The sequence below is a fragment of the Tachysurus vachellii genome, chromosome 2 (assembly GCF_030014155.1).
Source record: "Tachysurus vachellii isolate PV-2020 chromosome 2, HZAU_Pvac_v1, whole genome shotgun sequence".
NCBI classification, from domain to species: domain Eukaryota; kingdom Metazoa; phylum Chordata; class Actinopteri; order Siluriformes; family Bagridae; genus Tachysurus; species Tachysurus vachellii.
In genome coordinates, this window is record NC_083461.1 from 25,926,379 (window position 1) to 25,953,679 (window position 27,301).

A 27,301-nucleotide genomic window follows, 5' to 3' on the forward strand; every position below is an offset into this window, starting at 1 on the left:
AACATCCAAGAAGATCTGTGACACTGAATACTTCATGGTAACGTGCAGGACCTTTTCCTACCAAGGTATTCAATCATCATTAACATGGTTGCATATTTACCACTACAGTTAGCCTTATGCTACAAGATGCTATTAGGAGCCAGATGAATTCCCAGATGAATTGGTGCAGAAGGAGAACCATACGAATCTAAAGAAGATCCAGCTTTGGGTTACTGTTAATCTAACAATAGACTGAATCATTAACTGACAATATCTCAACTTAAACCTTCAGTGTTCTCTAATGGTCAGTGATTTTAGACCATATATTGTCTTATATTGTTGTATTGTTGTACTGTTGTACTCTATTGGTGTTTATACTGTAGACAGACAGACAGACAGACAGACAGACAGACAGACAGATAGATAGATAGATAGATAGATAGATAGATAGATAGATAGATAGATAGATAGATAGATAGATAGATAGATAGATAGATACTTTATTGGTCTTGGAGGTAATTCAAAATTAAAAAATCTACACACAATATAATAGCAAAACTGTTTAATACCTTTTTAAAACATTTATACAGTGTTTTTAAAAAAAATGAAGTCATCATCATTTTCTTTGACTATAGTTCATTTTTCTGACCTGCAGGTGGCAGAACAACATCGTAACAAAACCAAATCAAATCAGAGATAAAGCCCTGGCTCTGTCTTTGATTGTTATGAAATATACAGAACCTTCTCATTCCCTAAAAATACTTTGTTAAACAAAAACGCAGTAAATTGTGTTTAGCATTTAGCAGACACTCTAATAGAGATTGACATTTATCTCATTTTATACCACTGAGTAATTGAAGCTTAAGAGCCTTGTTTAAGGGCCCAGCAGAGGTCTGGTGGTCCTGGGATTTGAACTCACAACCTTCTGAGCAGCAGCCCAACACCTTAGCCAGATCTGTGCTACCACCAGTTATCAGAGCATCTCTAACACCAAAGAAACTTAAAATAATTACCTTAAACACTGATGAAAGTCTTTACTCAAATCCAGAGATTTCACCAACAAAAACTTTCAGACTGCTCTGAGATCAGAAGCAGTGCAGTTCACCGTGCTTTACTTTATTTCATTTCATTTCAAAATTATTTGTGTTAATATCAGTAACTTTGTTCAGTTTAATAAAAGAGTGTTTGTTCTTTCTGCATTTACAATCCTTAAAACAGTTCTCTCTCTCTCTCTCTCTCTCTCTCTCTCTCTCTCTCTCTCTCTCTCTCTATCTATCTATCTATCTCTATCTATCGCTCTCTCGCTTTGTGTTTTTGTGTGTGTGTGTGTGTTTTTTGCTCAAGGTAAAACAGGTAAAGTGTATAATATGCTGTCTTATATATTATATTATATTATATTATATTATATTATATTATATTATATTATATTATATTATATTATATTATTTATACGTTTACAGTTTTTTACAATCGCTATGACAGATTTTTCAATACATTTAACAAGTTTCCTAAACTCTTAACGCACCAACACACCTAAAACACACAATTGGCAAAACGGTTAATTTCATGCTCAAAATCACACATTGTAAACTAAACCCCAAAACTAATTTTCAAAATACAATAATAAACTAACACAATACACTATGTCTAACAAAACGCTGCAAACATGTTTCAAAATTCACTATTCAAATCACTAACACATGTTCTCTTCCAACAGGAACATTTAGTCAGTCATAACACAATGACAAAAAAACACTATCATCAGCTGAAATTACAGAAACTGCATTATTTTATGCATCAGGTCTGCCCTTATACAATAGACAGTATATTGTATTGATCATAGATTGTGTTTTGCACTGTAGTTTCTTTTGAAGCCTCTCTACATTTTTGTTTTGTTGGGTTTAGTAAATGCATGCATTTTGTTTCTTTTGCTGCAGAAATTCAATACAAAAAAACAAATGACCATCTCAGAGTAGCTTTATAAAATGTACAGTTTATGTAAAAAAAATACAGACACAGAATTGCTGCAGTAAAGACTTTATTTGCAAAAGGACATTACTGCAAGATATACAAGCAGAAAAAGCACCGGAATTATAATAAAAAACAAAGTAATCTTCTAATCTGCCCGGTCTTCTGCATTTGGCCACATGTTCTCATCCACATCACACTTGATATCTTCTCTGGCAAGGCATTGTGGGAAGAATCTTTTGGCATGCCTTATCCACCCCTGGCAGTGTTCAGCTGTGATGTCTTGACATGCAGCATCCATTGCATCCAGGAGGGACATTTGGTCATGTGGACGATGGTCAAAAACCTTCCATCTCCAGGCTGAGAAAAACTCCTCAATGGGGTTGAGGAAAGGGGAGTAAGGGGCAAGGAAATGGGACATCATCCTTTAATGGGCGTCAAACCAGGCTGTGACTGCACGGGAATAGTGGATTTGCATAACCTTACCTGGATGTATTGGTGACGGAGTTCTTTGATGCGCTCACTGTTCCTTTCAAAAGGAACTTTGTATAGTTGTTTCATTCGGACTCTGTGTTTAGTCTGAGAAATGGATGTTATGCTGATTGCTGCAATGTTCCCAAAGACAAGGTTGTCCTCTACAACTCCTTCAGTTTTATTTCATTGTCAGCAATCACCATGTTGACAATAGCAAGTTCCTGTTCTTCATTCAAGAATACAGTTACATATTAGAGACCAGAGGCATACAGTCACTCTAATACAGTAAATGGTAAAATTATTTACACTTTGCTGTAGGAGAAGCAATATCCTACCTGTTGGTTTCTCTGAAAATACGGACAATGGATGCCACTGTGTCCTGCTTTGAGCGCCACCACGCATTCTAACTCCTCACCCTTGTCCTTGTCTTTGCCCCACTCCTCTCCCTTGTCCTGGTACTTGTCTTCCTTTCCGTCATGCAGGCTTTTTCTTTCTTTCTTTCTTTCTTTCTTTCTTTCTTTCTTTCTTTCTTTCTTTCTTTCTTTCTTTCTTTCTTTCTTTCCCTCTTTGTGTTGCTCTATATTGTTCCTTTTCCACACAAGATCAGCCCAAAGAGTCCTCTTTTAGAACATATGATCATGCGATTGAAAAAAACTCAACACCTGAGTGTGGTTCCTACATGGGAATCAGCTGTGATTTATATATTTGCATAACTGCAATAAGCTGTTTCTCATTAGCAATGGAATAAAATACAGGGACTATATTTGTGTTTCAATTCACAATATGAACAGCTGTTCACTTTGACTTTAGTCTATATAAGTTATGTTTAGAACATGATGGTATATGTTCTGACATACAGTGTGAAAGCATTTGTAAATTTGACTGTAAAATTACATTGTTTTGGTCTTGGTTGAGCTTGTGTATAAAAGAAGTTCAAGCATTTTAAATTGGTGTTAACTGTATGCATTTTGTATCAAAGCAACAAATGTGTTAATTGTATAGCATACAAAGACGGATGTTGTGCTAACCGTGTTAAGAGTTTAGGAAACTTGTTAAATGTATTGAAAAAACTGTCGTAGTGATTGTAAAAAACTGTAATAATGAACTAGCTTTGTAAAGTTCGTCGAGACAAACTTTGATGTTGGCTTTGACGGTGCAAGTATTCGCAAAGGCCGGTGCTTTTTGGAGGCGAGTGGACATAAGGGTCGGTGTTACTTTTGGAGGCAAGTGGACAGAAAGATTGTGAAAGCTACTGGACCGCTAGGGTGCCAATACTTTTGGAGGCGAGCGGACATGAGCATGTGACGTGATCTGAATACCCATGAGGCAGTTCCCCTCATTGTGCTGAGTGTTTTGATATGTCACATGTCCATGTTGTGCAAATTTTTGATTTTGCTTATTTTGGGGGCGGGGCTACACGTGACGTCACGTGACCAAAATACACGTGGGGCAGTTCCCCTCATTGTGCTGAGTGTTTTGATATGTCACATGTCCATATTGTGCTAATTTTGGATTTTCACGTGACGACACGTGACGACACGTGACGTGACGTGACCATAACACACGTGAGGCACTTCCCCTCATTGGGCTGAGTGTTTTGATATATGACATGTCCATGTTGTGCTAATTTTTGATTTCGCTTATTTTGGGGGCGGGGCTACACGTGTCGTCACGTAACGTCACGTGATGTCACCAGTATACCCGGTGGGGTGCCAATACTTTTGGCAAAAAGTGGCTACTGAGGGTTTGGACATTTCATGTCAATACTGCAGTCATTATGGGATTCTACTTATTATTATACTGCATAGAACACAGGAGAGAAGCCGTGCCTGAGCTCTGCGCACGCTGCGTGTGTGAGAGCTTAGAGGAATTTTAGGAATTCCCCATTCAAGTCTATGGGACGTTCCATCGTCGACTACGGGAAAACCGAAAGTTCCGTCGGAATGCCAAGACAAAAACTTTGTCCGGAGTAATGTCCTAAAGAACCTGTCCGAGTTTGGTGTAAATCGCTCGAAAACTTGCTGAGTTATAAACCTCCAAAGTTTATAATGGAAGTGGATACGAAAAAAGGCCAATTTGAGCTTCTGTACCGGGAATGGGGGTCTACGACATATCCGAATTTGGTGCATGTGGCTCGAAAGCCCTAGGAGGAGTTACTCTTGATAAATTTTTGTCTAAGAAGAATAATAATAACTAGATTTGTAAAGTTCGTCGAGACAAACTTTGATGTTGGCTTTGACGGTGCAAGTATTCGCAAAGGCCGGTGCTTTTTGGAGGCGAGTGGACATAAGGGTCAGTGTTACATTTTACATTTACATTTACAGCATTTGGCAGACGCCCTTATCCAGAGCGACGTACATAAGTGCTTAAATCTCTAACATTGAATACATTAATGCTGGCTCACTAAGTTACATACTTAAGATACCATGAGTTTAAAACATTTGTTCAAAGTTACAATGAAAGTGCCAAAGGTGTGTTTTTTTTTGTTTTTTGTTTTTTTTTAAATGCAAAAGATAATGAAAGAAGTGCTAGTTGAAGTGTTTCCTGAATAAGTAGGTCTTCAACCGCCGCTTGAAAATAGCCAGTGACTCAGCTGTCCGGACCTCTAGGGGAAGTTCGTTCCACCACCTTGGTGCCAGTACAGAGAAGAGAAGAGTGTTACTTTTGGAGGCAAGTGGACAGAAAGATTGTGAAAGCTACTGGACCGCTAGGGTGCCAATACTTTTGGAGGCGAGCGGACATGAGCATGTGACGTGATTCGAATACACGTGAGGCAAAGAGTTCCCCTCATTGTGCTGAGTGTTTTGATATGTCACATGTCCATGTTGTGCAAATTTTTGATTTTCACGTGCCGTGGCCAGAATACACGTGAGGCAGTTCCCCTTATTGTGCTGAGTGTTTTGATATGTCACATGTCCATGTTGTGCAAATTTTTGATGTAGCTTATTTTGGGGGCGGGGCTATACACGTGACGTCACGTGACGTGACCAAAATACACGTGAGGCACTTCCCCTCATTGTGCTGAGTGTTTTGATATGTCACATGTCCATGTTGTGCAAATTTTTGATTTCGCTTATTTTGGGGGCGGGGCTATACACGTGACCACACGTGACGTGACCAAAATACACGTGAGGCACTTCCCCTCATTGGGCCGAGTGTTTTGATATGTCACATGTCCATGTTGTGCTAATTTTTGATTTCGCTTATTTTGGGGGCGGGGCTACACGTGTCGTCACGTGATGTCACCAGTATACCCGGTGGGGTGCCAATACTTTTGGCAAAAAGTGGCTACTGAGGGTTTGGACATTTCATGTCAATACTGCAGTCATTATGGGATTCTACTTATTATTATACTGCATAGAACACAGGAGAGAAGCCGTGCCTGAGCTCTGCGCACGCTGCGTGTGTGAGAGCTTAGAGGAATTTTAGGAATTCCCCATTCAAGTCTATGGGACGTTCCATCGTCGACTACGGGAAAACCGAAAGTTCCGTCGGAACGCCGAGACAAAAACTTTGTCCGGAGTAATGTCCTAAAGAACCTGTCCGAGTTTGGTGTAAATCGCTCGAAGCTGAAATAGGAAAACAGAATGTTGGCTTCTACAAAGCCAACATAATAACTAGAATGTACATTTCCTGAAGAAAATGTGAATGGTGCTTGCACATGGTAAGTTCCCCTCATCGGGCTGAGTGTTTTTATATATGACATGTCCATGTTGTTTTAACTTTTTGATTTCTTATTTTGGGGGCGGGGCTACACGTGACATTGCGTGACGTCATCAAAATACACGTGAGGAAGTTCCCCTCATTGTTGTGAGTGTTTTGATATGTCACATGTCCATGTTGTAAAAAGTTTTTTGATTTTGCATATTTTGGGGCGGGGCTGCGCACAACCGGAAGGCCAGTTGGTACACCAATTTAAAAGTTTGTTCAGAGTATCACCCTAAAGGAGCTGTTCAAAAGCTTGCCGAGTTATAAACCTCCAAAGTTTATAATGGGAGTCCATGGGAAAAAAGGCCACTTTGAGACCCAGTACCGGAAGTACCGGTACTCGGATCGCTTATAAAAGTCATAGCACACCTCTCCTCAATGAGCCGGTTGATTTGACATGTCATTCATGGGTCTAGGACAAAAGCTGCGGGACAAGTTACGCGCCGAAGTTTTGTCCGGCACAATAGTAATAATGTTGCTTTGCTAGCACCATTAATAATAAGCTTATAAAGGAAATCAGAATGTTGGCTTCTACAAAGCCAACATAATAATAATAATAATAATAATAATAATAATAATAATAATAATAATAATAATAAAGGAAATCAGAATGTTGGCTTCTACAAAGCCAACATAATAATAATAATAATAATAATAATAATAATAATAATAATAATAATAATAATAATAAGCTTATAAAGGAAATCAGAATGTTGGCTTCTACAAAGCCAACATAATAAGCTTATAAAGGAAATCAGAATGTTGGCTTCTACAAAGCCAACATAATAAGCTTATAAAGGAAATCAGAATGTTGGCTTCTACAAAGCCAACATAATAAAGTAATAAACAGCAGCTCTAACTCGAACACTGGCTGTGTTTTCTTCTACCCGCTGTGTGACCCATGTTTACATCCTGGAGTGGAGAAGTGATATGAAGTGAACCTGACCTCACAATCATCTAACTCCTCTCTGAACCTAAACACCACTGAACTCTGAGTGAACCTGCAGGATACACACACACTCACACACACACACGCGTGCACACATTCACACACACACACACACACACACACACACACACACACACACACACACACACACACTCACACACACAAGCACACACACACACTTGTGATGTGAAATATTATTAATAATATTACTCAGATTAATACTCACATGCTAAGATGTACACACTTGAGTCACCATCAATGCATGCACCATGTGAGTGTGTGTGTGTGTGTGAGACACAGAGAGAGAGTGAGGTGAATGCTCTCCTAATCACTGTGGAATTACTCCAATAATATTATCAGTAATATGTAAGTCTGTGTACAGTACAGTGATGATGAACAGATGAAGCTACAGCTGCTCTGAAACTTGTCTTGAGTTTTATTTATTTGAATATTTTGGTTCATGATTGCTGTGTGTTCCCTGGTTCTGTCTGTTGCTCTATCATGACCCTTAGCTGTTGTCATCATGTCATGGATGCTCACAGACACATTTCATCTTCGTGTTTTCCCAGAGTAGATAATTAGTAGAAGATCTTATCACAAATCATAAAGCTAACAAAAGGAGGCAACAGTGAGGACCGTCTGAGTCGAGATGGACCAGGACGAGTAGATGTCCCTTTTTTTATCACTGTTACAGTTCCTGAGGTTCAGATCTCCACACTTCACTTAATCTCATCTCTGAACTGAAAGTAAAGAACTTATATCAATTCTCCAGAAAGGCCTCAGAATCTTCAGAATGTTCTCAGAAGTCTCTGAGTATGATACGGTTCTGTTTCATTTCCACGTGCATCATTAAGTAAAACATCTTCCTGTTAGTACAAACAGCTCTGAGTCTGTAAGAACGAGCAGAGAACAGTCTTTTTAAATGCAGGTCCTCTTTGTACTGTACAATTCTTTATAACAGAGCAAATACACACTAATGGGTAGCTGAATGCCCTTTATAACATTCATTAAAGTCTTAAAGAGCTGTTTTTAACCTAATGCCTCAATCTAAATGCTCTGTTTGCATCTGCATGGTCATTGTTTCAACAACAATGGAGATTATTGCAGAACAAACCTGGCATTAAAGGTCTTAAAATGTGAGTACAACTTCACTTATTATTGCTTCAGTTACAGTTAATCAGTTATGACTGATTTAGGATTTTTAATCAAGGACAGACAGATTATATATATGTATTAAATATTTGCTGTTTAATTACAGAGCAAATCTATTATGTGTATTAAAGTCATCAACATTTTAAAGCTCTATGATGTTAAAGATGATGAACAAACACTGATGTAGGATTTTATGCATGTGTTGGAGTTACTGCAGCTTCCACACTGTATTCAATCACTTGAACCGACTCAGTTTAAGGCGCAAACACTGCTGTTGGTTCATTAGGCTCAGATTTACAGTAACAGGTTTTCTTTGTTACTCGACGAATTTATCTTCACTGACGTTTCCAAAATTGTTCGCAGCGAATCAGACCGTTTCTTCCATACTAAGGTTCCGCCTCCTCACATAGAAAAACCCCCTAAACGCAGGGCAGTTTGTGCTGTAGAGTCATGAACGGTTCGCTTGCGTTGTTGCTCCACAGGCTCGCGCTCTTGTCCGACTTGAGCGCGCTCAAAAGCGCGTGGCCGTGGCGGACGGAGCGAGAGAACGCGGCCCCTACACCATCACCTCCTCCTCCTCTTCTGGCCACGCACGCGCTCCCGTTATGCCGCGGGGACGTGCTCGAGGTGCCGCGCACGCTTTTCGTGCACTTCGGTATCTATCTCGGTGATGACCGCGTAGCGCATCTCGTGCCCGATATTCTTCCGGCAATCACTGGAGAGCGCGCGCTCACCGCGGTCACCAATACACGCCTTGTGCTCGGCTGCATGTGCCGGAGCGCGAGCGTGCGTGTGGATTCGGTGGCAGACTTCGCGTACGGCGCCCCGGTGCACGTGAACGCCATGGACCGCAGACTCTTCTACGCGCTCCCTATGGACGGAGAGCAGGTTGCGCGCAGGGCAGAGAGACGCGTAGGTCACGTGGCCTACAGCCTTTTGTGGAATAACTGCGAACACTTCGTCACCTCCTGTAGATACGGTTCACACGTGAGCCTGCAGACCGACCAGGTGAGGAGAGTCCAGTGATACTCAGTAATAAGTCATTAAAACACTTTACCGTATAATTAAGAACAGGAACTACGTTACTGTTCAGATAGAACCAGAACTCCAGGACCATGAGCTTAAAGACTTGCTGTAATGCCCCTTTTCCACCGAGGCAGTTTGAGTGCTGGTTCGGAGCCAGAGCCTAATTTAGAACCAGTTCTTTCTGTTTCGACAGCCAAAGCACCGGCTCTGAACCAGGAAAAGTGGTTCTTAAGTAGCACCAAAACGTTACTGGTCTAGACTTAAGAACCGCTTGTGTCAGGGGCTGTGGGCGGGGCTACTGTTGTTGATAATGTGCCTTAAGTATACTAATGTTTAATACTTTTTTACTTTAAGCACACATAATAGTAAGTAGCTACATGCTAAGGCTAACCTTTTTCTGTGTTAATGATAAAATAACGTTATGTACTTTCTCGGTTACAACCTCCGTTTATACAGATTACATGGAGCTGCACGTACACGTTGGATTCGCTCCGTTTTGGGTGTTAATGTAGGTTCACAAAGCCATGAGCATTAACAGTAAAGCAACATCCGCTATTGTTGATGTGTTTGTGTTTGCCGCTGCTGCGCTAAAGTTGCTGGGACACGTGACACGTATACAGTGACGTCAGACTTGGCTCTGTGATGGCTCTTTAGCCGGTGGAAAGACAAACCGGTTCTTAGAAGGTTTACCAGTGGAACCAACTTTGAACCAGCACCAGTTCTAGCTCTGAACCAGCACTCGGTTCTTTTTGGTGGAAAAGGGGCATAAGTGTCCTATACCAGGGTTCTGCAACCTTTAACATCAGGCTTCTGCCTCCATCCCACCAAATAACATTCACGTTGTGCCACGAAATCTAATTGAACCTTAGAATGAAGATATAAAAACCAGACATAAAAAGTTTTATATCCATTTTATTTTGAATATAAAAGAAGTTTGTTGCATTTCTGAAATGATGGAACTAAAAAACGAATTTGACATTTTATTGCTGTTTGTGACAAAGAAGAACACCAAACTCTTATTAACAGTAAATAAAAACCACATGTAGGGTTACTGAGGGCACGGTGGCTTAGTGGTTAGCACGTTCGCCTCACACCTCCAGGGTTGGGGGTTCGATTCCCGCCTCCCCTTGTGTGTGTGGAGTTTGCATGTTCTCCCCATGCCTCGGGGGTTTCCTCCGGGTACTCCGGTTTCCTCCCCCGGTCCAAAGACATGCATGGTAGGTTGATTGGCATCTCTGGAAAAATTGTCCGTAGTGTGTGATTGCATGAGTGAATGAGAGAGTGTGTGTGTGCCCTGAGATGGGTTGGCAGTCTGTCCCGGGTTTATCCTGCCTTGATGCCCGATGACGCCTGAGATAGGCACAGGCTCCCCGTGACCCGAGAGTAGTTCGGATAAGCGGTAGAAAATGAATGAATGTAGAGTTACTTCATAATGCAGGTATGTATTTGAGGCCTTCCCTTATTTGTGGAAAATAAAAGAAATAAAAAACAGTGCAGACAAACAATACAAAAACACTATAGGACAGATCCACAAAAAAGCACAGACCTGTGTACGTTCTGTAAGCCACGTGTCAGTGTGCTGCTGTTAACCCTCTTTTAATGGTGTGGAGATTGAGTTCTCAGGACTGGGTGACCTTGGAGACATGCACACAAGTTACATGCACTGTAGTGTAATTTATTTGTGAATGTTTTTGTGATTTCAGTTTTGTAGTGGCATGAAGGCGGTTGTTCGGGATCAGAGGAGCGTCCTGCTTTCACTCCTCTTAGGTCTCATCTCCATCATTTACTTTGGTCTGGTACCAGCGACGACATTACCCACAATCCTCATCTCTTTTACATTATGGATGGCTGGCTGAAAAAGCATACAGGATCGAATGTACTACAGACTTTCTGCAGCTTCGCCTCACATGCTGTCTTTCAGCTTATAATCACTTCCCCTAAACACTTCTTAGTGCACACAAATTCTAACCAACACACATGCAACACACAACCGAGGGCTTTTTCACTGCAAATACAATTCACTTTAATGGTGATGTTTCATTAAAGGTAACTAGTATGTTCACTACTCAGCTTGTGCTGAACAAAGTGTGGGTTAATGATGATTTTTGCTCAGAACTGGTTAATCTGCAAATTTTTGCAGTTTTTGAAAATATTACAGTGCGTTTTGCTTCACACACACACACACACACATATACATCAGATCCCTTTTGTAGTGAAGGGAATTGAGCAAGTGCACAGACACCGAAATAAGATTGGAATATGAACTATATTTGAATGATATACAAATAAGTCCAGTTTTACTGAACTGTTTATAGTTGATGACCGTGTGTGTGTGTGTGTGTACTTATTAGAGATATTAAGCACTGACAGATCTGTATTTTATACCTTGGATTTTAATAAATACATTTTTTAACCTATTTTGCTTTGAGTTTTTTAAATTCATTGAATGTTCTAAATAAACTAAAACATATTTAAACTGTTTTTATTTGTTCTAAGTTATTCATTATTTTAATTAATATATATGTGTAAATAATAATGTGTGTGTATATATATATATATATATATATATATATATATATATATATATATATATATATATATATATATATATATTCTTATATATACACATTTATTATACAACATATTAAAGTTTGGTGCACAGATTGACCAATCAGAGTGCAGCTATTTCTCCATCAACCAATAAAATTTGTTGTTGCTCCACCAATCAGCTTCAGAAACACTCTCTCTCTCTCTGTGACAGTTTAAAGCTGCTATTCACACCAAACTGAACACTTTAGTCTTTTTGCACTTTTTTATTCAGTAGTTTAGAATATATCCATGTTTATAGAAACATCATGGCTGATGTTCTGCATTAAAACAAACAGATTTTTTGTGACATTTTTGTATTTCTTTACACGTATTTCACTGATATTTTTGCACATTTACACAGCTGAACAGTGGCCTCGCTCAAGCCAGCAGTGGTGCTTTGCTGTTATTGCCCCAAAAGAAGCTAATGAATTACATTACACATTAATCACATTTTGTTCAAATGATCACAAGTAAGAACAATTAAATACATGAACATTATTAAATATCTCAGAGACCTTATGGAGGTGTTGTGCATTCTTGTGAACACTTGCCTTGACTAAGGTGTAACTCATAACTGTGAACAAATACAACACAAATGGCTGTAAATATGTCATTTATTCCTGATAAAGTTTATATTCATTATTTCACACACCTCAATACACGAAACTAATAATTTAAAGAAGTCTAATTTACACCCACAGAGAGAGAGACAGAGAGAGAGACATATCTTGTACAGACATCGTGATTGACTGACTCACTGACTCATTAACTCTGGGTGGAATGGGAGCTCCTTCCTGTGTGTGTGTGTGTGTGTGTGTGTGTGTGTGTGTGTGTGTGTGTGTGTGACATATTTCTTTGAGACGTGTGATTTTAGAGGACAGACGTGTGAACCACGCATATCATCAGTCATTTATAAACATACAAATTCTCCATCTTTAAACACAGGCTAATCTACAGATGGTCAATCTACCCAGACCCCACATGCCACAGCTGGGGCAGTCTGGTCTGGACTGGTGTTTAATGATGATGTAGTGTGGTAGAGACAGATCTCTGGACAGAAGGCACATCTCATTAGACTGCAGCATGGAGAAGTCTGTATCCTGTAATTGTGAAGCAAATGGATTTGCTGGGAAGAGAGTTGGGTGAACACAATTAATCATGTTTAATGCAGCACCAATAATCTGCAGTCTGAGAGTGAAAAGAGTCCTGAGTCCTGAGAACCCCACGGTCAGATCAATATGCCACATCAGGACAAAAATATCGGCTGTGACCAGAACCTTCTAAACCCCTGCTGAGGAAAACAACACAAGCTCTAAAGCGGGTCACACGTTTCCTGTTTATTGCTGCTGTGATTAACAGGAACAGGAAGTGTACAGATGGAGACATCAGAGTGATGTTTAAAATAGTTTGTCTTAAAGAAAAGTTCAAGAAATTATTTCACAGCTACAGATTAGAATTTGGGTCCAGAATTTGACCATATTACATCTAAAGATATAAATTATACTGTGTAGTTTCTGATGATGTGGAAAAAACTCAGAAGATTGAAAAAGAGAAAAATAAAAAAGCATCCATCATAATCACTCATCCCTTTACTCCTTTCTGCTCCTGAACTCTGCTCTGAATGTTCAGCAGAGGAACGTGAAGGGAGAAGCACCTGCTCTAAATCACATCAAATATAAAACCTACATTAAATATACATCAGCTACAGCTGGGAGCACACGTGTCTACACCACTGAGAGAGAATACTGATGCTGAGCAGATAAAGTTTAAACTCAACACTCACCATTCACCATTTAGCATCATATAATCATGTTCAGTATGTTTTAATAGTTACATATATTACTTTAAATCAGTCTAAACCATGCTGTTTGTGATCTGTTCAGAAGTGTTTTTAATTAAAGTTTGTATAAAGTGAGGCATGTTTGTGTTACTGACGTGACTGTGACATGAGGTCTGGTGTTTATCACTCACATAAAGAACACTCAGTTAAAATAAACTATAATCTACACTGAGGAAGAGCTCAAAAACATTAAGTGCTGATGTCCACAGCTTTAAAGCCAAGTGAAATGATTTGGTGATAAAGTGAACTGATTTGGTGATGAACTGATGTGGTGATAAAGTGAACTGATTTGGTGATGAACTGATGTGGGGATAAAGTGAACTGATTTGCCCTCAGGTGATTGAGATCATGGGAAAATGTGATTACAGACAGAGCAGAGTGAGACTGATGATGACTGGATTCTTTGGATGTTGTTGTGGGGTCTTTGGATGCTCTTGGGGTAATTTTGGTCAGCTGGAGGCTCCTGGGAAGGTTTGCTACTGTGTAGGTCTGATATACACAGAGGTCTGACTTTTATAACCCTTTCATTCAGACATGTAATACATCATTTAAACTTTTAGACTTTTCGTCCATCCGTGTTGAATCACACAGACTAAATATCCACTCGAGGACAGAATCAATACTAGATTAATAATAGATTGAGATGCTTGTGCTTTCGTTAGTGTCTGAGAGAAATGAGTGTCTGTGGTCCAGACAGAATGGAGAGACAAGCAACTTCCCCTCCTGGCCTTCTGTCAAAAAAGATCCTTTAAAAAATAGCTTTAGATTGACTTAAAGAAACTTAAAACTCCACCTCATCAGTCATACTGTAATAAAAATCCTTTTTTCTCTCCAGTGAATAAAGGTGTTAAGAGTCGTGTGACATTTAAATGAAGATGCTGTGTCTGATCCCGCTGGTGTATTATTCCACCCTGACTGCATTTCTCCTGTTTTTTCCTGCTAACGTATAAACCTCTTTATAGTAAAATCCATTTTTATAAGTGTTGTATGATGTAAATATAAGTGTTAAGTGAAAGCTCATGTTATATTTTAGAGTAAAGTCATATAAAATGTCCCCTTTTTGATATTCTCTAACCTCTAAAACTCACTGTAACCTCACATTTCTTTCTATCTGTCTGTCTATCTGTGTCTTTCTCACTAAGATGACCATACATAATGTAAATGTCGTCCAATATGTACACACACACTCACATACACACACACACACACACACATACACACATACACACACACTCACACAAAAGTCTGTGCTGCAGAACTTCTTCTACTTCACATACTGTTGAATATAAAGTTCTCTTTAAAGCAGTTTCTCTGTTGTTCTTTAGGTTGAAGTCACATTTAAGCAGCTGCTCAGTTGAATGTGTTCGAGTTTTATGTCTGATGAACATTTACTTAATTCTAGACGTCCCTTAAGACTCACTTCTCATTTCCACCTACTGAGTGTCTGGTTTTTGTGTAACAGGTCTCCAGGCCACACACTAATCACATTTCCCGACAGTTCAGACCTGACCATTAACATCAGTGACCACTGAGAGAGAGAGAGAGAGAGAGAGAGAGAGAGAGAGAGAGAGAGAAAGACAGAAAGACACACGCACACACACACAAACTCACACACACACACACTCACGTACACACGCGCGCGCTACTGCAGCTCTGCATGTAGCTGAAAGATGAACATTGTGTTTGTATGTATATAAATATACCTGCTGCATTACTGTGATTATTAGACTGACCAATCAGAGCAGAACAGACTATTAGAAGGCGTGGTTTCGAACGGAGGCTGAAAGAAAAAAGAGCCCCGCTGCAGAGACCATGTAAAGTGATGTGACAACCCCCTAGCAGTGAACACACACACACACACACACACACACACACGTGTCTGGACTGAAGTGGGAATATGGATCTGTCCGCTTTTATTCTGCAGCATGACAGAAAATCTGCTTCTTTTCTCAGATGAACTTCGGAGCCTTTACTCTATGTAAGTGAGATGATGATGATGATGATGATGATGTTTTCTGTTTTACTTGTAAGTGAAATTCTGTTTTTATTAATTAATGTGTAATAAAACAAAACAATGAACTGAAACTTAATTTTAAAAATCATTGCTATTTTTCTATTAACACACATAAAATAATAATACTGTGTTTTCTTTCTTTCTTTCTTTGAATCTTTTTTATTAAAATATTAATTGAAATGTTGATATTCAGGATGTTTGTGCTTCATGCTCTGTTTAAACTGGTCTGGATGTGATTAATTAGCTGTAAGTAAAAGATGCTCACAGCAGATTGAGCGCTGTTTCATGATAATTGTGTGATGACAGCTTCATACTGCAGTTTCTTCTGTGAAGATACACAAACATTTAACACAAAAATTTCTGATGTCATAGTGAAGAGAGTTACTGGGCTATAATACTGGGAAATATTTAAAATTTCACTTTAACACATTTAATCACCTGCATGTGAGACCAACAGAAGACTTTATTTATTGTACAGATTCTAAAGCAGAAAGTTAAGGGTTCTACTTGTAAAGGTTCTCCATGAACACACACTGAAAGGAAAACAAGATCTCAACTCTCTAACTTGTTTTTAGGAAATTCCCTTGAATTAGCGGCTTGTTTTAAAATATTCACTAGTCAGTGTGTTCTTGTATAGTTCTAGTGCATGGATCCCAAACATGGATGCGATGAATGAAGACAATGTGACCCGAGTAGACACAGACGCTTACATTAACTGCTGCACTGTGTTGGACATCGCGGTTGAAGGAGCTTTATTAGATGGTCTGGAGGACAGCACGCAGCTTGTGGGGGTTCAGGTGGTTCTCATTTTTGCCTACAGTGCCATCATCCTGTTCGGTGTGAGTGGAAATTCTTTGGTTATTTATGTTGTATACAAGTTCCGCAACCTTCACACTGTCACTAATTTCTTCATCGCTAACCTGGCTGTAGCAGACCTGCTGGTGAATGCACTGTGCCTGCCCTTCACCCTGATGGCCACACTCTCAGGTGAGTGGAAGTTTGGTCAGGTGATGTGTTACCTGTTACCGTACGCTCAGGGACTCACCGTTCATGTGTCCACTATTACACTCAGTGTTATCGCACTAGATCGCTACCGCAGTATCGTCCACCACACTGACACCAAAATGTCTAAAGACGTGTGTGTGGTGGTCATCATCATCAGTTGGATATCCAGTGCTGTGCTTGCCAGCCCCTTGGCCATCTTCCGTGAGTATGTGACCTTTCACCTGACGCCTGAGCACATCATTCAGGGTTGCGTGGAGAAATGGCCAGGCAGCAGTGCAGACGGAACCATGTACAGTGTGGCCACATTCCTGCTGCAGTATGGTCTGCCCCTGTCTGTCATCTCTTGTGCCTATGCTTGCATCTGGAGTAAACTTAGGAAGCACCTGAGTCCTGGAGGAGGACATGTCGAGCGACACCGCCGCCGCCGAAAAACCACAAAGATGCTTGCAGCCGTAGTAGCCGTGTTCGCCATCAGTTGGCTACCGTTCCACGCCTTCCAGCTGGCTGTGGATATTGACAGCAGTGTATTGGACATGAAGGATTTTAAGCTGCTTTACACATTGTTCCACATCATCGCCATGTGCTCCACATTCACAAACCCCATCCTCTATGGATGGATGAACCGGAACTTCCGCCAGGCCTTCGCCACAGCTTTTAAATGCGGTTGGCCCGAAGGCGTGTTGGGCAGAGCGCACAGCAATGACATGGTGAGAGACAAAACTCTCAGACACAAATGTACCATCAGCACTCTGACTCAGGATAACACTCACCTGTGACAATGGGACACGGCTGAGACAATAACACACACCAAACACAACACGAGCTAAATATTTACACACTCACATCTCATATAAAAGCACCTGTCAGTGACCAGGTCTGTGTTTGTCTGGTTTTTAGGTATAAGGTGTTATTTTAGGACAGCTTCAGATCAAAACGATGTGTGAACATTTACAGTGTTCTTGTGTATTTTAACATATAAGATGTGTACATCAGAATTGTACTGTGTTTGCTGTCTGTTGTTAATATAAAGAAGAGAAAATCATTTACAGTGACAATGCAGAATATAAAAGCTTTTCAGATCTTGTTTCAATTTCTCAAGTAACAAACCTGATAAAATCGGGACATGACAGACGGCAGTGTGTCACACCGCTGTTCCTGCACTGCATCTCATTGTCAATAAAACCTGCCTCCAGCTCCATGAATTTACAGCCACAGACAGACGCCCGGCTCCACAAGAAGAACACAACAGTCAAAAAAACAGCTGCACAAAATAAACACTAAAGAACAAAAGAACAAATTGGATTATTTTAAAAACAGTTGTAAGATAATTGTGAGGTTTTTGTGTCTCAGAGCCAGCGACAGGATCAGAACTGACATCATAATGATAATAAACGTGTCCCAGGCGTCAACCGACGGAGCTCCATATACCAGCTGCACACTGATTTACTCAGTATGTGTTTAACACCAGAGAGCCTGCTGTCACTTCCTCACTATTTGACACACTCAAACTCACACGCACTCTCAAACACACACACACTCTCAAACGCACACATACGTTTTTAAAGCACTTGTTTACACATTGATGTCACCTGTGTGTGAATTCTAACAGAACCTGCTGCTGGTCAGGTGTTAATAAGGTCTGGTTACCTGCAGCCCTGGCAGTAGTGCAGCTTTATATTAATACACATGGGCTAATACGATATTGTTTAAATAGTAATTATTAACAGGGTTCCCACGCGTCCTGGAAAACCTGGAAATCCTGGAAAATTAATGACCAATGTTCCAGTCCTGGAAAACACATGGAAAATGAGAGAAAACATAAACTGTCCTGGAAAAAATCTTGTGGTCCTGGAAAATTATTATTTTTAAATGTTCTTGATCATTTAAAGAACAGTTTACAACTGGTCGAAACAATTAACGTTAGTAACAGAAAGCGCTCTGTTCAGGGACGCTGAGTTTTGACAGGTTTTTTGTTATGCTGTTTAATCTCGCTGTGACGGATGATGCTGTCTTATGTTGGCGGTTTCAGCTGCTAGGAATGGTTTAAGTGCTCGAATGTTTTCAGCAAATGGTGACGGTAAGCAGGTTATATTAACCTTGTTAATCTGAATATCATGTGCAAGGGGAATGCACAGCAAACTAAAGCATGCATGACGGCATTGGCCTGAGAAAGGAAAGGGTATTAATATGTGCGGTCTTTTTATTTTATAAATGTTGAAATTTCATTCACATGACAAATTGTCTTTAAAAGTATAGTTAAGTAATAGCCATAAAGTATACGTTGTTTTTAAGACTTCTGGAAAGAACATATTACTTTAGGCCGTGAATCTGTGATCCTTGTCTTTTTTTGCTAAATTTGAAATGTCCTGGAAAAATCCTGGAAAATGATCTCTGAAAAAGAGTGGGAACCCTGATTAAGCTTCGGTAAGTTGTTGTGGTGTTAGAGGAATAAAACACTTGGTGATCTGCTGTTGTAAGAAAATAATAATCTCCAGGGTGGAACAGAAACTTTATTCCTAAATGATGAACAGAAACACTGGAGAAAATGCAGCAAGTCGTTTAACTGACTTCAATCTGCTCAAGTTTTAGTCAGATGTTAAATCACAAGAAAATCATCACACAACAGATAAAAAGGTCACAGCATGATGTTAGTGTTCAGGGTTAGAAGCTGATTTAGACATCAATCAGGCTACAGTCCAGTTAAATGCAGGATCATCAGAATACTTGGACAAATGTCAGACCTTTTGAGAAACTTGGGATGATTTCTAATGAGACTTTTAGCTCTGAGTTTTTTTCTTTCATCTTTTCCTATTTTTAATTCATATATTGTCTTTAACCTCAGTGTTTGTTTACTATCACTTTCATATGGAGAGAGAGAAGAGGAGGGAGGGAGAGAGAGAGAAGAGGAGGGAGGGAGAGGGGGAGAGAGAGAGAGAGAGAGAGAGAGAGAGAGAGAGAGAGAGAGAGAGAAGAGAAGGGAGAGAGAGAGAAAGAGAGAAGAGGAGAGAGAAGAGGAGGGAGAGAGAGAGAGAAAGAGAGAAGGAGAGAGAGAGGAGGGAGAGAGAGAGAGAAAGAGAGACGAGGAGAGAGAGAGAGAGAGAGAGAAGAGGAGGGGGAGAGAGAAGAGGAGAGAGCGAAAGAGAGAGAAGAGGAGGGACAGAGAGAAAGAGAGAAGAGGAGGGAGAGGGAGAGAGAGAGAGAGAGAGAGAGAGAGAGAGAGAGAGAGAGAGAGGAGAGGGAGAGAAGAGGAGGAGGGAGAGAAAGAGAGGAGGGAGAGAGAGAGGGAGAGAGGGAGAGAGAGAGAGAGAGAGAGAGAGAGAGGCAGTGGCGGCAGTGAGATGTTTAGAAAGTGATTATTGAGGGTTCGAGACACAAAGCTAAAGTGACAGAATCCTGATTTCTTTTTAGAATGTTACACAGCAGTGCAATTTCAGATTAATGAAGGACAAACTGTTTTAGGATCTAAAGAAAGGCGTCCCGTCATAGTTACAGTAAACATTGCTCCTGAAGCGTCGAGCTTTATAGATGAGATCTTTCAAACCTCCATGAGCTCTAACAAGCTAGCAAAGCACTAACAAAATGTTCACATCTGTAAACCAAATAAATATAACAGGAAGTGGCATTAATGTCTGTGAAATTTATTAATGTGGATTCAGCATTTCATCACTGTGTGTTCAGGATGAAACAATTTAATGAGAGAACATCTGTGAACATCTGCAGTAGGACATCACTCACATGCATGAGCAGTATGTTAAGTAAATTCAGTAAAATCAAAAACACTGGTGTGGGTTCAATGCTTTTATTTTATAAAATTAGACCTAAAGAGATTCATCTCAGGATTAATACATACTGAATTATGTTGTTGTGCAGCAGGACCATGAAAACACACAAATTAAAGTACACAATAAAGTGACTTTAAAATAATAAACAGCTTCAGGATTTAAATTCAACAATATCAGAAAAAAGGCTTTTAGAAGCTTCAGTGTTTTAGTGATGCTGCTGTAAGGAGGATGAGGATGAGGATGAGGATGAGGAGATGTTTCCTGCTGCATGCTGTAGATTTCACTTCATCTTCTTCCACTAATTTGCTTATCAGTCTCACACTAAGGCAACAACATTAATCAGATTTATAATTAGATTAGACTTGGAGCAGTGCAAGCTACTGTGATTCCTGTCAGATTCAACATCGCACTGATCCATCAGAGCTCCTGCTTCTACTATATAGCCACATGATATATAAACTATATAAAATCATTACATACACAAACACGGCTCAAAAGTTCAGTTCTTCTTCACATCAAGCTTCAGAATGAGGACAAACTAATCTAATCTAAACTGGACATGTGAAGATTAGATACAGACCAGCTGCTTTTGTCACCTGTGCAGTTTTGGGTAAATTTGTGTCTGTGTCTGTCTGAAAGTGCAAGTTACTTATAAAGTGGCGGTGATGATATACAGTATGTCCAGAGATACGGTGAGGATCATTTGCCAAACGGGACGGTTCTGTTCGGGGGGCTCCATGGGGTCTGCGGCTCCTCCGCCTTCATTTTCCGTTCTCTTTGCTCTCGTTTCTGCTGAAACTCTTTTCTTCTCTTTAAAGACAGAAACACGCTTGTGTAAAAAATGACAAATCCAATTCTTACCATGGATCTGATCTAATCTGAGTAAATCTGGATAATTCTTTGCTGTGGTTAAATCTGTGGTTTAAAGCCTGACTGATGATTATGCTGCAATGTTTTTCTCAGATCAATAATAAGAATCTTTTTAAAACATTCCAAGATTTATTTTCTCAAAATCTTCTGGTTTTTGGTGTAAAAAAGAAAAGGCCCCAGAACTTTAACATTGTGAGGATGAAATACATTTAGTCTAAAATGGTTTAAGCCACACACCAGCCATTTCTCGTACATCTCCAGCGCCGTCCTTTCTCTTTCTTCCTTTTCATATTTCTCTTCAATCTCTTTTATTTCCTTCTTCCTATTATCAGACTTTAGCTTCTCCTCAATTATCTTCTTCTTCCTGACGTTCCTGAGAGAGATGAAACAAAGATCATGCTGCACCATCACACGTGAAGATCAGCTCTGAGCATCAGGAGATGGTATCAGGATTTATAGTCTGGAAACGGAACTCCTTCATCATTTATAAAGATATTAAACAGAGTTCTGGACTCTGACTGGTGGTCAGGTGTTGATTAATTCTCTCTAACAGCAGCTCAGACTGTAGATCAGTTTTATATTAATGTACTGACTCATCGTTTCCAAAGTAACACCTCATTCCCAGAAATGTGTACAGGAGATGCTCTACATAAACCTGAGTAATTGTTGATATGGTGAAGCTTTCTGAAAGGAGGTGTGTGTGTGTGTGTGTGTGTGTGTGTGTGTGTGTGTGTGTGTGTGTGTGTGTATGATGTGAAGGAGTCCCCAGTGTGATTTTTATCCTTTTAACTTGAAGAAAAAGAATAAATTGTAAATTAGAGTAAATCTCCTCACCACTGAGTAAATGAAGAACTGCTCTCTCTTGTTCTCTCTTCTTTCTCCTTCTCTTTTTTCTCTTTTAGCCTGTTTTCGGTGTGCCCCTGTTTTTGGAGCTGCTCACGAAGTAGGTCATCGTGTTCTCGCTTCCATTTCTCAAAAACCTGTCTCAGGAGAAAGAAGAAAGAATGTCTTAGTGACAGAAGTATAGGTTTTGTACCACTTACACTGCAGCTCCAACTCCGGAGTAACGTCCTGTAACCTGAGTAACGTCCTGCGAGCTGAGTAACGTCCTGCGAGCTGAGTAACGTCCTGCGAGCTGAGTAACGTCCTGCGAGCTGAGTAACGTCCTGCGAGCTGAGTAACGTCCTGTAACCTGAGTAACGTCCTGTAACCTGAGTGACGTCCTGTAACCTGAGTAACGTCCTGTAACCTGAGTGACGTCCTGTAACCTGAGTGACGTCCTGTAACCTGAGTAACGTCCTGTAACCTGAGTAACGTCCTGTAACCTGAGTAACGTCCTGCGAGCTGAGTAACCTCCTGCGAGCTGAGTAACCTCCTGCAAGCTGAGTAACGCCCTGCGAGCTGAATAACATCCTGCGAGCTGAATAACGTCCTGTAAGCTGAGTAACGTCCTGTAACCTAAGTAACGTCCTGTAAGCTGAGTAACGTCCTGCGAGCTGAGTAACGTCCTGCGAGCTGAGTAACGTCCTGTAACCTGAGTGATGTCCTGTAACCTGAGTGACGTCCTGTAACCTGAGTGACGTCCTGTAACCTGAGTGACGTCCTGTAACCTGAGTGACGTCCTGTAACCTGAGTAACGTCCTGCGAGCTGAGTAACGTCCTGCGAACTGAATAACGTCCTGTAACCTGAGTAACGTCCTGTGAGCTGAGTAATGTTCTGTAACCTGAGTAACGTTCTGTAAGCTGAGTAACGTCCTGTAACCTGAGTAACGTCCTGTAACCTGAGTAACGTCCTGTAACCTGAGTAACGTCCTGTGAGCTGAGTAATGTTCTGTAACCTGAGTAACGTTCTGTAACCTGAGTAACGTTCTGTAACCTGAGTAACGTCCTGTGAGCTGAGTAATGTTCTGTAACCTGAGTAACGTTCTGTAACCTGAGTAACGTTCTGTAACCTGAGTAACGTCCTGTAACCTGAGTAACGTCCTGCGATCTGAGTAACGTCCTGCGAGCTGAATAACGTCCTGCGAGCTGAATAATGTCCTGTAAGCTGAGTAACGTCCTGTAAGCTGAGTAACGTCCTGCGAGCTGAATAACGTCCTGTAAGCTGAGTAACGTCCTGTAAGCTTAGTAACGTCCTGTGACCTGATTAAAGTCCTGTAAGCTGAGTAATGTTCTGTAACCTGAGTAACGTCCTGCGAGCTGAGTAACGTCCTGTAACCTGAGTAACGTTCTCTGGCTCAGTGTTAAATTTACCAGTTTTGCAGTTTCTTTCCTTTCCTCTATATCCTCCATCTCTTTCTGCAGTTTTCTCATCGCTTCCTGTTTGTCTCTGATCTTCTCTCTTAGAGCTTCACGTTTGTTTTCTTTCCACGCTTCATAAGATGCTTTGGCTTCAGATTTCTTACTCAGTTCCTCCTGTAACGCAGAAATCCTTCATTCTCAGTGTAAAGTTGTATAAGATGTGATCAGAAATAAATATTATGAAATCGGAATTCTGTAAATATGCAAACAAATACCCGAGCCACAGTGTGGTACATGGCTTTGCATATTGTAACCTGATTGACTCCCAAATTTGATGATTCAGTAACACTTTAATCACATTTTCACGTTCTCAGATTTTTTATTTTTAATAAAAAAAATTAAATGTTTTATTTTTTAACATTTAATCATAAACCTCAACTATAAAATTTCAGCACATAAAATTTTATAAAAATAACCATTTTATACTTATAAACCAATCAGAACAAGCCTGTAAAATAAGTTCATTTTTTCAGATAAATTTATACACATTTATATTTTCAGCATGTAATAAAGTGAAAATAAACATAAAGACCTTTATTTTTTTCTCCTCTTTCAGTTTTTCTTCTTGTTTTTTAGCTCTGAGAGTCACCTGCAGATTCTCTTTTTTATTCTTTAACCAGTTCTATGGAAAAAAAAAAAAACAGGAAAAATATTTTAAAAATAATTTATATTAATTGATTAGTAGCAGTTTTAGGGCCTGAAGGAAATGAGTAATGAGTAAAGTAAATGAGACCTGATAAACAGTCGCTCTGAGCGAATCAGCAGTGTCCAGTCCTGTCTCCTGTAAACACAACTTCTGCTCCAGAACCTTTAATGTCCCCAGATATCTGGACTCTGCAGTGTATAATGATGTGCTCCTGGATTTTCTGGAGCTTCCTGGTCGAAAAGCTGAAGATCTGCAATGCAGCAGATGATGATGAAGAAGAAGGCACTGAGCTTCTAGTTACAGTAGCATGAGGACAGAAGTTTAAACTGACCTGGAAATTCCATTATCTGGTACAGGAGAGACTTCAGAACCAAACTAAATAATAAAAAAAAAACCAAAACATTCATTCAGTAATCTAACTCATTAATTTACATTTATAATATTTTTATCTAATTATTATTATTATTATGACGGTAATTTAATAAAAAAAATTATGTTTTATGTAAATATGTTTTAAAACATACCTGATATTCTTCCTGTTTTTTTTGTTCTGCTGCTGAGAAATCTGCGTAAAGAAAATGAATATAAATGTCAAATCACACAGAACAGCAGCTGCTTTTAGTGTTAATGACAGAAATTAACACCAACCTCAAACTTCTATAGAGGAGTGTATTACCTGTGCTCTCAGTACCCTCTAGTGGCTTGGAGTGTGTGTTCACCATCACAGAAACACAGTCCTGCAAACCACACACAACCTCCTAACATCACTAAATATTTAGAATTTAGAATTTTTTTAGAATTTAGAGTTCTGTGGTAACACTCTACTTTAGAACACTATATTATTATCATGCAGACTTCAGTTACTTCACTAAAGCAGGAGGAAGACTGGGGATGTATGGAACACTTTGGGGACACAGTTGTCCTTTTGTTTCGAATAGAATCTTCAACACCATTAGTGTATATATATCACTTGGAGGTGTGTGTGTGTGTGTGTTTGCGTCTACATCTCTACACAGGATTCTTATGAAAAGTGCAGAAGGCAAGGCTACCAGCTCAGTGAAAAGGACAGGTGTAGTGGTATTGTTGGGGTGAGCTGTACCTGGACTTCCTGTACTAACCTGCTGGGAATCAATCACGGAATTCCCTGCAGCCAGAAAAGAGGTGTTGGTGTTGGTGATGGTGTTGGACAGCACTGACATAGCAGCTCTGCTGGATGGAGCTTGTGTTTGTCCGTCCTCTCCATCACATCCACTGCGAGCAGAGTAAATATCTGCTCGCTGGCGGGGGGCAGGTGTCGGGGGTGTGGCATCTGACACACCTGTTCATAGATAAATCACATCAACACACCTCTCTGCACGTGTGTGTGTCACAGATGAGATGCATGTATAATCACTACATCACTCCACTGTTACCTCTCTAAACGCAGCAGAAAAACTATGAGTCGAAAACATTTTAAAGCAAACTTTGTGTTCTAATTAAATTAAATACTAAATAATAAAATTCACAATGCAGTCTGTTGTGTGTCTGATGATTCTGGCAGAGATGAGTAAATGTTTTCTGTTCTGTGTTTACTTTCATTATCCAAAGTAATATATTAATATATATTTATTATAATCATATATGTATGTATATAAATCTGTGTGTGATGAGGGACATTAACTGAGTCCCATGGAGGTCTGAACTCACACTCAGAGCTGTATTCCCATTGACTGTTCTTTGAATAAAGAGACAAGGGCGATTCTGATAGGCTCTTCATGCAGGCAGAAGATTCTGATCTGCTGTGTTGTGGAGGTGATTCAGCGTCTGAGTCCTGTTGACTTCTGTCTAGATTCTGAGCCTCTGTCACACTTTGGTGTGAAATAAAGGGGCTGTCTGAACTAAAACAGTCTGATCTTGGAGTGTCTGATCTTAATGCATCTGATCTGAGATTGTCTGTGTTGTGAGTGTAAGAATTTCTCTGGTTCTTCAGGAAGGAGACTTTTTTGGGTCTGATGTTCTCCTCCTCTTCGTCTGACATTTTAGTAACTGAAAGTGAAATTTTTGATTTTGAGGCTTTGAACATGTCCATCTTCTTCCTCCTCGTCTTCAGCAGCTCTTTCAGGACATCTGCAGATAAACAACAGTATGATTCATCACACAGCAGGTCTAATCAAACTGAGTCCAACCTATAGTTATTTAACCATAAATGATCACATCCAAGACACATTCACTTTAGTACCCTCACACACACACACACAAACATAAACACACACACACACAAAGATCTGATTTTCTTGTCTTGTTCAATTTTGTTGTTTTTTTAGTTTAATAAGATTTTCTGCACAAAGTCATCAAGGAGGAATATTTTGTAAACGAGATGAGAATTAAATTAAGAATCCCTTTTAATGATTTTACATATTTTACTCATTAACAATAACTCAAAATGAGTGTAAACTCACCATCATCTTCATCACTAAAGTCATTAGAGGTCAAATGAAAGGCTCTGTTCCTGACAGCTCTCTCATTAACTGCTGTCTCCAGCTCATCCTGCGATGAAATAAACCATCTTCACCTTCATCATCATCATCATCATCATCATCATCATACAGAAGATTAGTGAGCACTGAGATTTCTCACCTGGAAAGTGGTTCTTTTAGAGGATTTAGGACTTCTGTTGTAGGCCAGAGTGGTGCACAAATCCTCATCCATGCTGCAGCTCTTCAGATGACTTTAAACTCATAAATCTTTATAAAACGCACTGAAAATAAAATTAGCTGCTCCGAGGGTTATCAGAAATCTCTGTGTTTCCGAAACCGTAACTTTATTCCATTCTACTTTGTGCTCATCAACTGATCAGATAAACAACATGCAGATGTAACATAAGCGCCATCTGTTTACACGTTACCATGAGACGTGAGCGCGAGGCGGCGGAATGGTGACGCAAGATCCGGCGTCACGTCAGCAACATGCACATAAGTGCAGTTACGATTATAACCAGCAGGTGGCACCAGGTAACGTA

The 27,301-nt window shown here is 39.9% G+C and overlaps 3 protein-coding genes across 3 annotated transcripts; 2 read left to right on the forward strand and 1 right to left on the reverse strand.

Annotated features, from left to right (window-relative positions):
• Positions 1-8,650: 8,650 nt before the first annotated feature.
• On the forward strand, positions 8,651-11,669 carry lrata (lecithin retinol acyltransferase a). Its single transcript, XM_060864030.1, has 2 exons — positions 8,651-9,238; positions 10,960-11,669. Exons 1-2 carry the CDS (start codon positions 8,681-8,683, stop codon positions 11,110-11,112), a joined length of 711 nt encoding a protein of 236 aa, XP_060720013.1. The 5' UTR covers positions 8,651-8,680; the 3' UTR covers positions 11,113-11,669.
• Positions 11,670-15,380: 3,711 nt separating this feature from the next.
• Positions 15,381-17,516, forward strand: npy2r (neuropeptide Y receptor Y2). The gene is made up of 2 exons (XM_060891609.1): positions 15,381-15,663; positions 16,337-17,516. The coding sequence occupies exons 1-2, from the start codon at positions 15,611-15,613 to the stop codon at positions 17,478-17,480; spliced, it is 1,197 nt and encodes a 398-aa protein (XP_060747592.1). The 5' UTR covers positions 15,381-15,610; the 3' UTR covers positions 17,481-17,516.
• Positions 17,517-20,496: 2,980 nt separating this feature from the next.
• map9 (microtubule-associated protein 9) lies at positions 20,497-27,191 on the reverse strand. The gene is made up of 13 exons (XM_060891620.1): positions 26,920-27,191; positions 26,742-26,829; positions 25,990-26,409; positions 25,422-25,621; positions 24,980-25,040; positions 24,828-24,868; positions 24,635-24,678; positions 24,391-24,553; positions 24,190-24,279; positions 23,610-23,771; positions 22,191-22,336; positions 21,594-21,729; positions 20,497-21,296 (listed from the first exon to the last, which is right to left on the reverse strand). Exons 1-13 carry the CDS (start codon positions 26,989-26,991, stop codon positions 21,186-21,188), a joined length of 1,734 nt encoding a protein of 577 aa, XP_060747603.1. The 5' UTR covers positions 26,992-27,191; the 3' UTR covers positions 20,497-21,185.
• Positions 27,192-27,301: the final 110 nt, after the last annotated feature.

Coding starts and splice junctions, on each gene's coding strand:
- lrata (XM_060864030.1), top strand. CDS start 8,681: ATGAACGGTTCGCTTGCGTTGTTGCTCCACAGGCTCGCGCTCTTGTCC. Junction 9,239..10,959: donor TGAGCCTGCAGACCGACCAG/GTGAGGAGAGTC, acceptor TTGTGATTTCAG/TTTTGTAGTGGCATGAAGGC.
- npy2r (XM_060891609.1), top strand. CDS start 15,611: ATGACAGAAAATCTGCTTCTTTTCTCAGATGAACTTCGGAGCCTTTAC. Junction 15,664..16,336: donor CTTCGGAGCCTTTACTCTAT/GTAAGTGAGATG, acceptor GTTCTTGTATAG/TTCTAGTGCATGGATCCCAA.
- map9 (XM_060891620.1), bottom strand. CDS start 26,991: ATGGATGAGGATTTGTGCACCACTCTGGCCTACAACAGAAGTCCTAAA. Junction 26,830..26,919: donor CTAAAAGAACCACTTTCCAG/GTGAGAAATCTC, acceptor ATTTCATCGCAG/GATGAGCTGGAGACAGCAGT. Junction 24,280..24,390: donor TCAGAGCGACTGTTTATCAG/GTCTCATTTACT, acceptor TTTTTTCCATAG/AACTGGTTAAAGAATAAAAA.